The sequence below is a fragment of the Rosa chinensis genome, chromosome 1 (assembly GCF_002994745.2).
Source record: "Rosa chinensis cultivar Old Blush chromosome 1, RchiOBHm-V2, whole genome shotgun sequence".
NCBI classification, from domain to species: domain Eukaryota; kingdom Viridiplantae; phylum Streptophyta; class Magnoliopsida; order Rosales; family Rosaceae; genus Rosa; species Rosa chinensis.
Window position 1 is genome coordinate 62,658,792 of NC_037088.1, and position 14,280 is coordinate 62,673,071.

The window sequence follows — 14,280 nt, forward strand, 5'->3', positions numbered from 1 at the left end:
GCTTGCATTCCCATAGTTTGTATTTGTTGTTTATTTAAACGCAAGTTACTCTTCTTTTCAAAAAAAAAAAATAGTTGAAGGAAGCTATCAAAACCAAAAACATCATAGTTTGAGTCCATATCAAAATGGATACATAATTTTCGCTTAGAGAGATTATTACGTAAGATAAACGTACCATGCACGTGATACGTTTGTCCTATATAAAAATTTCTCTTAGGGCTTATATGTGCATGAATGACTCAGTGGAAAGCAAACGAGTCATAAACTAATAAGTATTTTTGATTAAAGAAAAAGTTAATAATTATATTTGCTCAGATTACTGAATCACCTTTTCATAATTTCCCACTATTATTATTACTCAATGTCTTCTACCCATATATGAACACACGTGTAACATATGTCCCAGGTGGAATCCAACCAGAATTTCCAGCTTTATATAATCAGAATACGTACATGTTACTCTAGGTATTTACCAAACCCTGGAGGGTCTAGATAACTCGTAATTAAATCGTGTTCTTCATCATTTCAAATAGTACAAAGTATTAAGTATGTGCAATTATTTGTATTATTAATGTAATATCTAGGGCAACAGGTCTTGCCATCACTCTATTTGTCAGTAGAGTCATAAGACTATCATTGTGATTGTTATTTTTAAATAGTAGAATTAAGATAGAACGAAAGTAGATTAGAGATAACAAATTCAACTTTGAAACAAGTCTCAATTACATATTTTCATATGCAGAGGACACCCAAAACTGAAAAAACGTGAAACGGAAGAAAGATTTAAATTGGCAAAACATAAAAACATTGGAAAGGAAAAAAGCCTTTCTTGTTAACGGGTTTGGGTTAAACCCGTGGGTTCAAATTTCGCGCGTCAAGTCCCTCACGACACGTGTCCCTATCACCACCGTCCACATTCGCCCGCGAAATAAAACATCAAGGCGCCACGTGTAGGTGCATAGAATATCCGTGCTACCCTGAGTGCCCTAACTTGGAAGGGTTTAAGAGGCAAAGCGAGAGAGAGAGGCGCGCTGTCTAGGGTTTAAGAGAGAAAGCTCCGAACCACAGGCAGAGCTTTGCGAGCCAAACTTGACGATAGCAATGGGCGGCTTTTGGGGTTAGTTTTCTCATCACTTTCTTATCTATTGAGTTCATCAATGTCCTCAATTTCAATATATGAAATGCTAAATTTTGCAGTACATGTTGGAATGTCAAGAATCTAAAAATGGAGGTTCTAGGATTTATCAGAGATTGAAAGATTGAATTTTGATAATACCCTTTTAAAAACCCTGTTTGGCATGTGAGAAATTGATGGTTAAAAGTTGAATTGACAATAAGTTTTGGGTCTTTTTTTTTTTTTTGGTTACACTAAGTTTTGTGTTTTTGTTTTGTGAAAATGGAATTATAGGAATTGAAGTAAAACCAGGGAAACAGTATCCTATTGAATTTCCAGAAGATGAGGAAGCAAGGCTTAGGATTACTCAGGTATATTTTTCACTTCAGATGCTCAAAATCAAATCCTAGTGTTTTGTTTTGGAGCATTTTGATTGTTTGGAGCTTTGTGGAGTTGGATTGGGTGTAGTATTATTTGTTTGTTTACCTTCCATGATGAATCAGGCGACTTTAGGTCTCGGCGACTCAAAGGGGAGGAGCATAGTTCAGTGTTCCGTTGGAGATAAGAGTCCTATCTTTTTGTGTTCTTTGGTACCTAAGAAGAACGAATCGTGTCCCTTGAATCTTGAATTTGAGGAGGATGGTGAGTTGGTGACCTTTTCAGTCATTGGCAAGCAAAGCGTCCATCTCTCTGGCTACTTTGAGACTTATGATGAAGGCGAAGCTGTTGGAGAAGGATATGAGTCGTAAGTACATGTTTACCATTGTTGATTCTTTTCCGAGTTACATTTTCTGTTTCTATTTCTTTACGGGCATTTAGTATTTCCCTTGTAATATCTGCAGAGATTCGTCTGAGGAGGATATTGGTGAGTCTGGGTCACAGGAGTCATCAGATTATGGTAGTGATGACCAATATGAGCTAATTGATAGTGATCTTGACATGGACCGGTCTTCACCTCCTACCAAAAGTGGAGGTATGTTGAAATATTGGATACCATTTTTTTATCTTTTTGTTTTTTTAATTTTAGTTGCATTTGATCATATTCCTCCCTTCTTTCTTGTTTTGTCACATTGCCATATTCTTCTGTTGGAAGCTTATGAGATATTAAAACATTTTGAATGACTTGGTATAGCTTTAATATAAATTTTGTGTCTGATTTTGCATGCTACATCTGATAAGCACTATATGATCAAAACTTATTTGCTGAAAGTTTGAATTTATTTATTTATTTATTTTTATTTTTTTTGTGAAATGTTAAGTTCCAGGTAGGTCCTAACTTCCCCAAAATTTACGTCCTAACTTCCCCAATATTTACTGTACATGGTACACCCAACCATTAATAGGATAATCTAACTGAAGTGTGTGAGCCATTAAAATCTTGCCTTCATCTACATGGTAAATACATTAAGCCATTATGGTGCAGCTGCACTTTGTTCATGATTCTCAATTGTCTAGTGTCCCAGACTTTTGGATAGATGTCAGGTCATTATCATGCTGTAGTAGAGAGCTTGACTGAAAATTGTATTTGGCTTATTTCTTAGTTATAATTGAGGAGATTGAGGACGATGACAAGCCCACTAATGGAAAGGGTCAATCTAAACCTCTACTTGAATTCAATCAGTCAAATGGCTCTGAGGACAATACAAAAGGTGCAGGTGTCCCTGTTTTGGAAAGTGAAGATGACGATGGCTTTCCAATATCCACGAAAAACAAAACCAATATTGAGAAGCCTGAATCAGCAACAGGACACAGAGATAAAGTAACTGAGAAAACCAAGAAGAGGAAAGCAAAAGATGGTGATGATGCTGCTGGATTAAAAAGGAAGGTTGAAAATATTGACCAAGATCATCAAGAAGGGTGGGTAGTTGATCCATCTCATTAGTTGTTTGGTTGTAGTAATTTTATATACTCTTGTACATTTATACTTATATATTTGGGAGAGGGAGGTGCTTCTGTTTTGTTGCCTCATTAAGTTTCAGTTTTTGTGGGTTTATTGAAGTTTCTTTCCAAACTGATCTTAGGCAAAAGAAGAGTAAGAAAAAGCAGCAACTTAAAGATGGAAGTACTGATGAAAAGGAAAAGCAACCTGAGGTCTTGAAGAGCAAAAATGAGCATGGACAACTGCTATCTAATAAGAAGTGAGATTTGCGCATCTTCTTTCAGTATCTTATAGTTTTACATTATTATTTGTTGTATTGATGATTTGGTTCTAAATAGCGTTGCATATCAACGGGTTTAAATGATGAGGCTCAAAACAATTACAAGTTGGCTGTATGATTCCTTTCCATCCAAAATTGCTCAGATCTGATCTCTGTCTGCTTTTTTTTTTAGTCATTAAAATCATATCTTGCATTACCCTATATTTTCTTTACAAAGAAGTCAAGTCAAATTAGCAGTATCTTTTTTTTTTTTTTTTTGAGAATAAGCAGTATCTAGAGAAATGAAAAGTTTGGAATGATAGTATCTTCTGAAATGTCTAAGATTTGCTAGTTGCTAACTTGCTATTGTCAATACTGTTGTGCTTGCACAGAGTTGCTTTTTGCTCTTCCGTTGAACAAAATAATTATGCTTGTATACACGACAGGAGCCCTGACATCAAAATGGACTCTGATCCTACTGAGAATCAGACAGGAGAGAAAAAGAAGAAGAAGAAGAAGAAGAAGAAATCCCAGGAGACTGAAGAAAAAACTAATGCTGATCAAACTGCTGCTAATATGGAAAAAAGCAATGGCAAGTCATCATCTAAAGTGAGAACCTTTCCAAATGGATTGGTTATCGAGGAGGTTTCTATGGGTCGACCAGATGGCAAAAGAGCTGATCCGGGAAAGAAGGCAAGTTCTCAAGCATCTTTATAAAGTCTTTCCTGGTCAAATCAAGGATTTGGGGCCTCTTGTTTACTATTGAATTGACTTATGACAGATAAGTTGTTGTTTTACAGGTCAGTGTTCGCTACATTGGGAAGCTAAAGAATGGGAAACAATTTGACGCAAATGTTATAGGGCCACCGTTCAAATTCACATTAGGTACCAATGTCATCTGACAAATATGAAGTACTCAAATTCAACTTTTATATGTGGTTTATCTTGCTTTTCCATTGGTCGTGCAGGTGTAGGACAAGTTATATCAGGATGGGATGTTGGGGTTAAAGGTAAGTTTCTAAACGTGAAAACTTCACTTATATCCGATTTGCAATTTTACAAAGTATTAGTTGTTGTATCTTCTAAAACATATCTACCTCCAGGTATGCGCGTTGGGGACAAAAGAAGACTCACCGTTCCACCATCAATGGGGTATGACGGTTATCATTGTTTCTTTTCCATGGAGCATGTACCCTAATCTGTTTAGAGCTTGTTATCGAACTTATCAAATCTTTGATGCAGGTATGGACAGAGAGGTGCTCCCCCTGCGATACCACCAAACTCATGGCTTGTGTTTGATGTCGAGTTGGTTGCTGTTAATTGATTCAGATGCCGTCATTCTTCCACTTTTTAAGTTTCTTTTTTCTGCTGGGCAGACCAGTCTGGAAAAAACGAGTGCATCTGTTTCTAGTCTATAGCTATATCTCTGTGAACATCATTTGATGTCAGTTTTGAAGACATGCACATTTTGATTAGATTAAGATCAGTTTGATGATATTACTGAACCATAATTCAAGTGATTTGACATTATAAATACTTGTATGATGCTTATATTTTTATCCTGTACCCTAGAGAATGCATTTGCAAATTTCTTGCCAAGTTGCCGTAGTCTGAAAAGGATATTTACATAAAACAAATATTTGAGAAGATAATAGTAGTTTAATACTTTAATTCCATGCAACTAGTTTCAAGATTCAGGTATTAAACTACTATTATCTTCTCAAATATTTTTTCTATGCAATATCCTTTTCAGACCATGGCAAGAAATTTGAGCTGCTAATTTCTGAATTCACCTAACAATTCTAGATGTCAGCTGCATTACTTGTCCAATAGTCGATCACTATGTTTAGAACTTTAGACCAATTCAATTTTGACAGCCTCACTTAATGTATGATGCCCGCAAAGACTAAGAGCACTCATCATTCAAAATTGATCCTGACTATTAGAATAAAAAGCGCATAACCAAAGGAAAACCATGCATTACCAAAAGAACTTTCAAATAGAAATAAACATTGATATGTTCTTGAACCTTCCTAATACTAGGGAAGTTTCGTTGAGCAGATTACAAGTACCAAAAACTACCAAGCTTCTTGTTGAAATACAGTTTCAGGATTCCAGTATTGAAATCAGTATGGCTCCACTGGTACTCTGAATTTTGATCCAGCATAGACTGCTGCAGGCCCAAGCTCCTCTTCAATTCTAAGAAGCTGCACAGGAAGAAAAAGCGCCAAAACCGTCAAAGAGAGAACTTGTTAGAAGCAAGTCACCAATCACAGACGCACGTAAGAAGTTTTACCTGGTTGTACTTAGCAAGACGCTCGGATCTGCATGGAGCTCCAGTCTTAATCTGGCCCTGTTTCAACAGACAAGGACACATACACCAAATTAGCTTAAGAAACTACCATAATAGAACAAGGTAGACAAGCTTACCGTTTAAAAAACACTTACCGTTGCAAGCCCCACAGAAAGGTCAGCAATGAAAGTATCCTCAGTTTCACCACTAAAAGTAAACAAAGAAACCGAGTAAGCCAAAGACTGAGGTTGATAAGTGAAGATAGATATGAAAATTGAATGGATTACCTTCGGTGACTTGCCATGACACCCCATCCAGCACGTTTTGACATTTTCACAGCTTCAATACTTTCGGTTACTGAACCAATTTGATTCACCTAAACAAACATAAATTAGGGAGATGAGGGTCATCCCTAAGCAGTAAGCACAAACCATCCAGAGAACTATAAACATTAAAAGTCTAATTTCAGATAGTATTTATAAGGAATAAAAAAAAAAATGTACCTTCAAAAGAAGGGCATTGCAGCTCTTCTCCTTGATTGCTTTCTCCACTCGCTGCAGCAACCACAAATGACTACGTTATTTATTCGTTCCCACAAACATAATTTCATACAAAAGTATTAATAGAATATGCTTGCCTTTGGGTTTGTAACAAGGAGATCATCACCAACAATTTGCACTTGCTCGCCAATTTCTGCAGTCATCTTAGCATAGTGTTCCCAGTCATCCTGATCAAAGGGATCTTCAATTGACACAATTGGATACTCTGTAACAAATGACTTGTAAACATTCTTCAGACTGTCTCCTGATATTCTTTGTGATCCGTCATTTTTCTGCAGCAGAAATAAGTTGTTCAGCCATCTAACCATGATAAACGCATAGCAGCCAGATATGCTGTATATAGTTTACCTCTTCCTTGAAATTCAAATCATAAGTCTTATCCTTATCATCATAGAATTCTGAAGCAGCAACATCCATCCCAATAACAACCTTCCACCAACAAAAACATGGAATGAATCAAATAAACATTCAGCCAACCATAAGCACTACAGCAACTCTTAACTTCCAAAGTTAGAACTAACCTTTCCGGTATATCCAGCTTTAGCAATAGCTGTCTTCAGAAGTTCAAGACCCTCTTTGTTTTCCTAAAAGCACACATCAAAAGACTATAAGCATCCCATTGTCTAACCAAACTGATTAATATCGGGAAGAAAAAAAAAAAAACTATCGTCTTTAGCAACTTAGTAACCATCTTAAGCTACAAGAGAAGCAAGCCTCTAAAATTCATTTTTTTGTCAATATACTAAATGCATACCTGAATATTGGGTGCAAAGCCACCTTCATCCCCAACATTTGTGGCATCTTGTCCATACTTCTTCTTAATTACAGCCTGGTCGAGAAAATAAGTTGACAATTGATTAGGCCCATATAGGAGTTCATTCTTTTACGAAAAAGCTGTAATTTTAATACCTTCAGATGATGATATACTTCTACACCCATCTTCATGGCTTCCTTAAAAGAAGATGCTCCAACAGGGAGAATCATAAATTCCTGTTACAGAAGAACTTTAAGATTGCAATAGAAAGGCACAACTTCTCACTTATGACGAAAACAAAAAAATTTACCTGCATGGCTAGTTTATTGCCAGCATGAGAACCTCCATTGATGACATTAAATGCAGGAACAGGCAGAACCAAGGTCTTGTTTCCAGCAAGATTGGCTATGTGCTGAAATGTAAAGAGTAAAGGCATTATTATTGGCAGTTTGACACCGAACCTCATACATGACATTGACTAGATGAAATGGCAGTCGCCCACTCTTCCGCAACACAAACCTTGTATAGGGGTATCTTTTTCACAATGGCACCTGCTTTACAAACAGCAAGAGACACTGCCAATATTGCATTTGCTCCAAGCTACATACATAACAAAAGTGAAAAAAGAAAAGAAAAAAAGAATTAGCATTCAATAATAAACTGAAGTGACAGAAGTACCAAGACCACAATATTAATCTTACCTTCTGTTTGCACCAACCCCATTCATTTGTAGTTCCATCAAGCTGTTGAACCATATAATTGTCAATTTGGGTCTGTTCTGTTGGGTCCTGCATTGCACAAAACAAAGAAATAGATATATCAACAACCCATCGCCTCGTTGGAGCAGGAATATAATCGCGTAAGAACCAAAAAAAATACAGTAGTACCTTTCCAATCAAGGCAGGTCCAATGATACCATTCACATTCTCCACAGCCTAAACCATCACCAGATCAAATCACAGAGATCAACTCTCCAATAATAAAAAATATTAAAAAAAAATAAAAAAAGCAAAACAGAAATCGCCGCGTACAATAACAACATACCTTCAGGACACCCTTCCCAAGGTAATCCGATCCGCCATCTCTCAACTCCAGTGCTTCATATACACCTTTCAAGAATGAAACTATCTAATATCAGAGAATAACACCTATAACTAAACCCTAATTCTCCACCACTACATGAACAGCAATCAGTACATAAGCACCGCAACGATGATCGATTTAGATTCTTCAAATCAGAACACTATTCACTATATCGATTTTAACTTTCTTTCTTTTTTACCTGTGGAAGCTCCACTCGGCACGGCCGCTCTGGCCAGAGTTCCATCGGAAAGAGTAACATCAACCTAACATTCGCACACACAGAAATTCAAATATTTACTTTTTACTGTTTTACATGCGCAAAAATGGGAAACAAAAAATTTAACGAAAATCGGCGGACAGAGAAGGAAGGGGAGTTACTTCAACGGTGGGATTTCCACGGCTGTCGAAGATCTGACGGGCCTTGATGAGCTTGATCGTGGTCGCCATTTTTTCACTGAATCAAAGTCTGAAACTAACTGCGGTACTGAGGAAGTGACGAGGAGAAGTGGGTTTGGGGTGTGTTTATATAGGGAGGTGGGAAGCACGTGTAAAGAAAAAGGCAGGGGTGATTTTTCAACGGCTTTGATTGCTTTCTTGCCGATCACGGACTGCTTGCTTCGTACACGTGGGCCACCGAGGGGGAATATGAGAAGGAATATGCGGGGAGCCGAGGTGCGCCTTTTTGCCCAAGAAATTTAAAAAGAAGTGATTTGGGCGTATTTTGAACGGGCTGGCCCAAACAATCTTTGTTATTTTGAACGGGCCGGACTGTAGCGTTTGACACCTTAGTGGAGGTTTGGACATATTTATATGCGAAAATGTTTACCTGGTCAGTTATTGACTAAAAAAATAATGCTTAACCACCCTTGAATGTCAATCCAATGATAGAAAAAATTATTATTAAATTGAGGTGTTTTGTTTTCCACCATTTGATGTAAATCTAAGGGTTATTGAGCATAAATTCTTTGGTCAGCAACTGACCAGGTGAACACCACTGTATTTATATATCCTAATTTTTTTTTTCATGCATTTGTTATGGGCTAAATTCCAAGACTCGACGGATGTTCTTTCTCTCGATTTTGTTCATGTCTAATCCCCATTGAAAGGAAAAAAAAAAATCTTGAAGACCATGCTTGTCTCTCCAAAATTGTGGACTATTATAGCACACCATTTTTAGCGTAAAACACATGTTCTTATTTTTTCACTTAAATTTTTCCACCATCAAATAATAATTATTAAAAAAAATTCGAACTGATGTTACTTAAAAAATCTTGATCCAAATATTTTCTACAATTTTCCAAATTCATAAATAAAATTATTTATTCGAGATTTCAGTTCTTCTCAATTGGAACAATTTATAAATATCATGCTTCAAGAACAGTGAGCTTATAATACAGGTTCATTTGAAGAAAAACATGTTTTAAACAATTTGGCCTATTTCAGTATGATTTTTAAAGGATAATTCAAAACACAAACTTTTGAATTAGTGTCATAATTTCTTAGTTATGACTCATAATTTCACCACGCTAAAGTAACTTCATGTTATTTATGTATTTTTCTAGGATGTTTCTATTCTTTCTATCTATGTTCTTTTTGAAAAAAATTTGAACTAAACAAATGGAACTAACTCACTAAGAAGTAAAAGCTTAACAAAAAAAGAAAAAAGAAAATAAAACTTCGGGTGGGTGCGGGTCAAAGCCCACCCATTCCGAGCCCGAAGCCTAAAGTGGCTTCCTTTATGTGCTTCACTTGCTCGACCTAATTCGAACCAGGGTTTTATCAAAGGTTTTAGAAGAGGCCGCAGTAGTTCAAAGGTAAAGTCTTTCATACTCAACCCATTCTCAATTTCTCAATCCCTTAATTGTTCATCGCAGTATAAAGCTTTCTGGGTTCAATAGAATCATCATGGTTTACTTTAGCTATATAGTAATCTAGCTCGTTCGTTTTTCTTTTTTCCTGTTCTGGTTTAGCAGCCCAGAAATTTAGGCATAATAGAATGAAATAGTTTTTTTTTTTTTTTTTTTTTTCTGGATTTAATCTGTAATCTCAATTGGGTTTTAATTGTCTTGTGTTAGTTTGATATTATATGGTTGATTTGATTGAGTTAAGCTAGAAAAAAAAAATTGAAATGTTTTGGATTCTGTAATGCTTCTTTGTTTGCTGAGATTAAAGTATGTAACTTTTTTTTGACTGAATCTGTGTTATCTAGATTTTGATGGAGATGGAATTGTGTTTCTTTTTGATAGATTTAAGAGATGGCTGTATCTAAGAAAGAATCGATGCTGGTTAACGAGGAGGAACTGGAAGACGATAGTGATATGGGGGACGATGTGTCTGAGTCAGAATTGGAACAAGAATCGGAAGAGGAATCTGAGGAGGAAGGAGATGTGAGATTGGCTGAACCTGCCCAGAATGCTACATACAACAGAGATGGTCTGTTAGAGAAGCTTGGAGATATGAGCTGGCCCGAGAATGCTAAATGGGTGGACAGGCTGACGTTGGATATTGAGCAAGAGCAACCGGTGGATGTGAATGATGACCTGACAAGGGAGCTTGCGTTTTATACACAGGCTCTAAATGGAACGAGGATGGCCTTTGAGAAGCTTCTGTCGATGGGGCTTCCATTTCTGAGACCCGAGGACTACTATGCAGAAATGGTGAAGTCGGATTCCCACATGGAGAAAGTGAAGAGCCGGCTTTTGGTGGAGAAGAAGAACATGGAGGAAGCTGATGAGAGAAGGAAGGCCAGAGAGGCCAAGAAATTGTCTAAAGAGATTCAGAACCAGAAGTTGAAGGAGAGAGCTAAGCAGAAAAAGGAGTCTATTGAGTCTGTGAAGAAGTGGAGGAAGCAGAGGCAGCAAAGTGGGTTTGCTGGGGGTGACAAAGGAAGCGAGTTGGATTTGGCCTTTGAAGATGGGAAACCATTTGAGAAGTCAAGTAATAAGAGGCCTGGTGTAGCTCCCGGAGATCGGTCTGGAGGGAAGGCAAAATATGCTGGAAAGGGGAAAAAGCCAAAGAAGAGAGAAATCAAGGATTCCAAGTTTGGATTTGGTGGGAGGAAAGGTTCCAGGAAGCAAAATGTCGCTGAAACCACCAACGATTTGAGAGGGTTCAATAAAGAAGATGGTTTCTCAAAAAATAAGAAAAGGAAGATGTGATTTTTAACTCTCTATGATTTTGTGGTTTTGTTTCTCTTTATGGTAAGGGCTTGCCTGTGTAGCCTATTAATTTTTAGTGTTGATTCTAATACAAGTGAACTTTTGAGGTCTGCGGTGCGTTGTAATACATTATTGTTCTCGAGTAGTATGGAGTAATATTATTGCTGCTGCACAGTTTTATGTCTAGTCCTTCTGATGAAGCTGAAGTCAATTGCCGTCAAAATCTATCTTTGCAAACAAAGTTTATCTTTGTTCATCACTTCGTTGATTATAACAAAATATTTGGTGTTGAGCTTTAGTTGTCATTGATTTCTCCTCTCCTTGGAATGAATCATTTCAGTATTTCGCCAGTTTTTAGAATCATTTTCAATACAAATCGTTACTTACCTTCCTTCGGTTATTCTCTGATCATCGATTTTGTTTTCATCTCAGGTAGTCGGTTTTTTACTCGATGTCTTTAGGGTGCAAGACGCTAGAATGAAATTGCCTTTTAAGCTGCACTGTTTCTATTTGGAAGAGTTTATTATGTACTCTACCGATGCAAAACCATACACATACAGCTCTCATTCCTCTTCCCTTTTCTTATTTTGAATCTTATTTACCATAATTGAATGAAATAGAAGCTTTATACATAACAAACTCGGATTTCTGCAGTGTCGATTCACTTATGTAATGTCAATCTTTTATCACATTGTGCTGGGAAAGTTCCGCGTGAGGTTCTTAGGAAGTACGTGGGACTGTTAATTAAATAAAAGTAAGGGAGACCCCATTATACTATACAGTGAGTTGGAAGTTTCATCCCGATTGCCATTGATTTTCATCAATAATTTAACACATACTATAGTCTAGTAGTCTACACGTCGTTTTCTCTGCTTTCGCACCACACCTTGCGAGGCCCCTTAAAAGGAGCTTCTTGCCTACACTTTCTCTCGACACCAAGCTATTTAAGTAGCTCCTTATCGTCTTTCAAAATCATACCAATCTCCTTCTATTTCTTCATCAAGAGCAGCTTAACAAGTTTCCCTCCCATCTCTACAACCATGTTGGTTTCTACACTGGACATGCTCACTCAGGCTGCTTCGAATTCTCTCTACGTTTTCTGCTTCTGCAATTTGATCATAGTCATGATCGTCGTGGGCTCCAAACCCGGGTCTTACTTTGATCAAGAAAGTGAACTTCCTCGCTCAAAGGTGACCTACACTATTACAAGTGATAAACAAGTTGATCATGATGCTAATTGTGAGCAGATGGGTATCACCAGTTCATCAGTTGTTATCAATAGTGAAGTATCAAATGCCAAGAAAGAACTAGCAAGTGATGAAAAAGCCGGCTTTGATGAGCAGATTGTTGTCAGTAATGAGTGCGACAATGACGATGAGCTGAGAAGAAGAGCCGAAGAATTTATCAAAAAAGTTAACAGGGAATGGAGGGCAGAATTGCTGACAAACTCACATTTAATCGAGGCATAAAAAGCCTGCATTTTGAATTTGTAGCAACTTGGTTTTGATGATCAAGCTGAAAGTTTTGTAAATTATAACTCTGATGTGGTCTATGTTTATCTAATGAAATTCTAATTTTAATCCTTAGCAAAAATTGTTCGTCTGTGTAGTTCTTGACTTCTTGACCCCTTCTCCTTTTGTTTTGGAGGGTAATTTTGTTTAAATATAAAGGACTTATGACTAACAGAATGTAAGCAAGGCCTCTTTAGATGATCCAAGTATTATAAACATGTTTTGATTCTCATCTCACATGGATAGAAAGGGAAAGAGTGTTTGAAAAGTTACAAAGGGCATGTTCCTGTAAGCTGCAGCTGTTCAGCTTTCCTCATCTTCCTTTTAATTTCAGGATCATTTTTCAACTCTTTTTGTCACTTCTCATCTTCCTGTAAGCTGCATGATCATAGAGCTTAGTGTTCAATGTTCAGTTAGGTCACCATTTTTAGGAGAACTGTCAATTTTGAGGGCCAAGTCAAGTCAATGTCATTGTCTGAAGCTAGTTGGTGAGTCAACCCTCAAGTCTTCTTTAATTTGGACTTGTATAAGTCTCCAAGTCTCTTTCAGCTATTATCTACCCTTATAAAATGGTTGGTTATCTTGAAAGTGCTACTAAATTTTTAGGGGGGTCAGTCAACGAGACAGCAAAGAGTCTAGGAGAGGCTGAGAAGGATCCATGTGAGCTTCTTGTTCGGTGCAATGAACTTTTAATTTGATTAATGAAAATGAGGCCCCTAATGCAGTTGGGAATAAGCTTTTCATTTATAATGTATACAAAGGACTAATGAGAACATGTTTTATAGCATTTCACATTAGCTTTCACACTACACAACATTATCTCCTCCTTAACTTCTGCTACATAAAGCTTCCCACCCACTCTTTTCCTTGATCCATACTAGGGGTTTAAATAGAGACACTCATTGTGATAATCAACATCTCTCTCTCTCTCTCTCTCTCTCTCTCTCTCTCTCTCATTTTGTTAACAAAGTTTGGTTCTTTCAGTATCAACAACAATGCTTGATACAACATTAGATTTGCTCACTCAGGCTACTTCCAACTCTCTCATCATCTTCTGCTTCTGCAATTTGATCATAGCCATTATCCTCTTAGGCTCAAAATCCATATCCAACGATCATGTAGAAAGCTCAATTCACCTCAGAAGGTCTACCAACAAGCATGAGGAAGATGAACAAGGTACAAGTGCTAAACAAGTTAGTGAGGAGAGGCTGGAGAGCAATGCCTCAATGCAAGTCAGTCAACCACCAAAGGCCAACCATGCAGTTCCTGATAATATTATAGTGAGCAAAATCATATATGGTAATGGCAATGATGAAACTGAGGCTGAAGATGAGGAGCTGAGGACAAGAGTAGAAGAATTTATACAGAAGGTTAATCAAGCGTGGAAAGCTGAATTTTTAAGAACCACATGCATATTCTAAGCCAGCAGTGTAAACAACTAATGCACTGCTTTGTGTGTTGCTACAATTGGTGACTTGCCCAAAGTCTCTCTTTTTTTTTGTTTCAGTTTCAACAAATTGGTTCCCTTTCTTTTTTTCCTTTTTTCTTTCCATCTCTCCGCTGAGGTTAGTACTTAACAGATTTGAGTAATCTTGTCATTCGTTAATTCGACCATCAACTCAACCGTTAAGTGCTGTTATTGACTTAATTTCTGCGAGAGAGACACAGA

The 14,280-nt window shown here is 37.2% G+C and overlaps 4 protein-coding genes across 5 annotated transcripts; 3 read left to right on the plus strand and 1 right to left on the minus strand.

Annotated features, from left to right (window-relative positions):
* Positions 1-975: 975 nt before the first annotated feature.
* LOC112194712 (peptidyl-prolyl cis-trans isomerase FKBP53) lies at positions 976-4,840 on the plus strand. 2 transcript variants are annotated; one of them, XM_024334932.2, is made up of 11 exons: positions 976-1,117; positions 1,409-1,485; positions 1,618-1,859; positions 1,957-2,087; positions 2,656-2,971; positions 3,136-3,252; positions 3,645-3,945; positions 4,053-4,137; positions 4,221-4,262; positions 4,356-4,404; positions 4,495-4,840. In XM_024334932.2, exons 1-11 carry the CDS (start codon positions 1,102-1,104, stop codon positions 4,574-4,576), a joined length of 1,458 nt encoding a protein of 485 aa, XP_024190700.1. In that variant the 5' UTR covers positions 976-1,101; the 3' UTR covers positions 4,577-4,840. The 2 variants fall into 2 exon arrangements, with proteins under 2 accessions (XP_024190700.1, XP_024190704.1); XM_024334936.2 differs by having other exon boundaries at positions 3,699-3,945.
* Positions 4,841-5,209: 369 nt separating this feature from the next.
* LOC112194724 (enolase) lies at positions 5,210-8,473 on the minus strand. The gene is made up of 17 exons (XM_024334946.2): positions 8,321-8,473; positions 8,142-8,205; positions 7,904-7,968; positions 7,747-7,794; positions 7,561-7,647; positions 7,379-7,459; positions 7,170-7,271; positions 7,015-7,095; positions 6,860-6,934; positions 6,627-6,689; positions 6,454-6,534; positions 6,183-6,377; positions 6,049-6,099; positions 5,833-5,921; positions 5,701-5,752; positions 5,549-5,605; positions 5,210-5,459 (listed from the first exon to the last, which is right to left on the minus strand). The coding sequence occupies exons 1-17, from the start codon at positions 8,387-8,389 to the stop codon at positions 5,379-5,381; spliced, it is 1,341 nt and encodes a 446-aa protein (XP_024190714.1). The 5' UTR covers positions 8,390-8,473; the 3' UTR covers positions 5,210-5,378.
* Positions 8,474-9,635: 1,162 nt separating this feature from the next.
* On the plus strand, positions 9,636-11,262 carry LOC112202744 (probable rRNA-processing protein EBP2 homolog). Its single transcript, XM_024343780.2, has 2 exons — positions 9,636-9,756; positions 10,189-11,262. Exon 2 carries the CDS (start codon positions 10,198-10,200, stop codon positions 11,098-11,100), a length of 903 nt encoding a protein of 300 aa, XP_024199548.1. The 5' UTR covers positions 9,636-9,756; positions 10,189-10,197; the 3' UTR covers positions 11,101-11,262.
* Positions 11,263-11,410: 148 nt separating this feature from the next.
* Positions 11,411-14,209, plus strand: LOC112171646. Its single transcript, XM_040508123.1, has 2 exons — positions 11,411-12,568; positions 13,582-14,209. The coding sequence occupies exons 1-2, from the start codon at positions 12,141-12,143 to the stop codon at positions 14,030-14,032; spliced, it is 879 nt and encodes a 292-aa protein (XP_040364057.1). The 5' UTR covers positions 11,411-12,140; the 3' UTR covers positions 14,033-14,209.
* Positions 14,210-14,280: the final 71 nt, after the last annotated feature.

What these genes read in the sequence shown, in the direction of transcription:
- LOC112194712 (XM_024334932.2), top strand. An exon ending in CAAGGCTTAGGATTACTCAG is followed by an intron (nt 1,486 to 1,617) that starts GTATATTTTTCA and finishes ATGATGAATCAG; the next exon opens with GCGACTTTAGGTCTCGGCGA. An exon ending in CAACTGCTATCTAATAAGAA is followed by an intron (nt 3,253 to 3,644) that starts GTGAGATTTGCG and finishes GTGCTTGCACAG; the next exon opens with AGTTGCTTTTTGCTCTTCCG.
- LOC112202744 (XM_024343780.2), top strand. Translation starts at nt 10,198, where the DNA reads ATGGCTGTATCTAAGAAAGAATCGATGCTGGTTAACGAGGAGGAACTG.
- LOC112194724 (XM_024334946.2), bottom strand. Translation starts at nt 8,389, where the DNA reads ATGGCGACCACGATCAAGCTCATCAAGGCCCGTCAGATCTTCGACAGC. An exon ending in GTCATGGCAAGTCACCGAAG is followed by an intron (nt 5,753 to 5,832) that starts GTAATCCATTCA and finishes GTTTACTTTTAG; the next exon opens with TGGTGAAACTGAGGATACTT. An exon ending in TTTCTGTGGGGCTTGCAACG is followed by an intron (nt 5,606 to 5,700) that starts GTAAGTGTTTTT and finishes CTGTTGAAACAG; the next exon opens with GGCCAGATTAAGACTGGAGC.
- LOC112171646 (XM_040508123.1), top strand. Translation starts at nt 12,141, where the DNA reads ATGTTGGTTTCTACACTGGACATGCTCACTCAGGCTGCTTCGAATTCT. An exon ending in TCACATTTAATCGAGGCATA is followed by an intron (nt 12,569 to 13,581) that starts AAAAGCCTGCAT and finishes TTGTTAACAAAG; the next exon opens with TTTGGTTCTTTCAGTATCAA.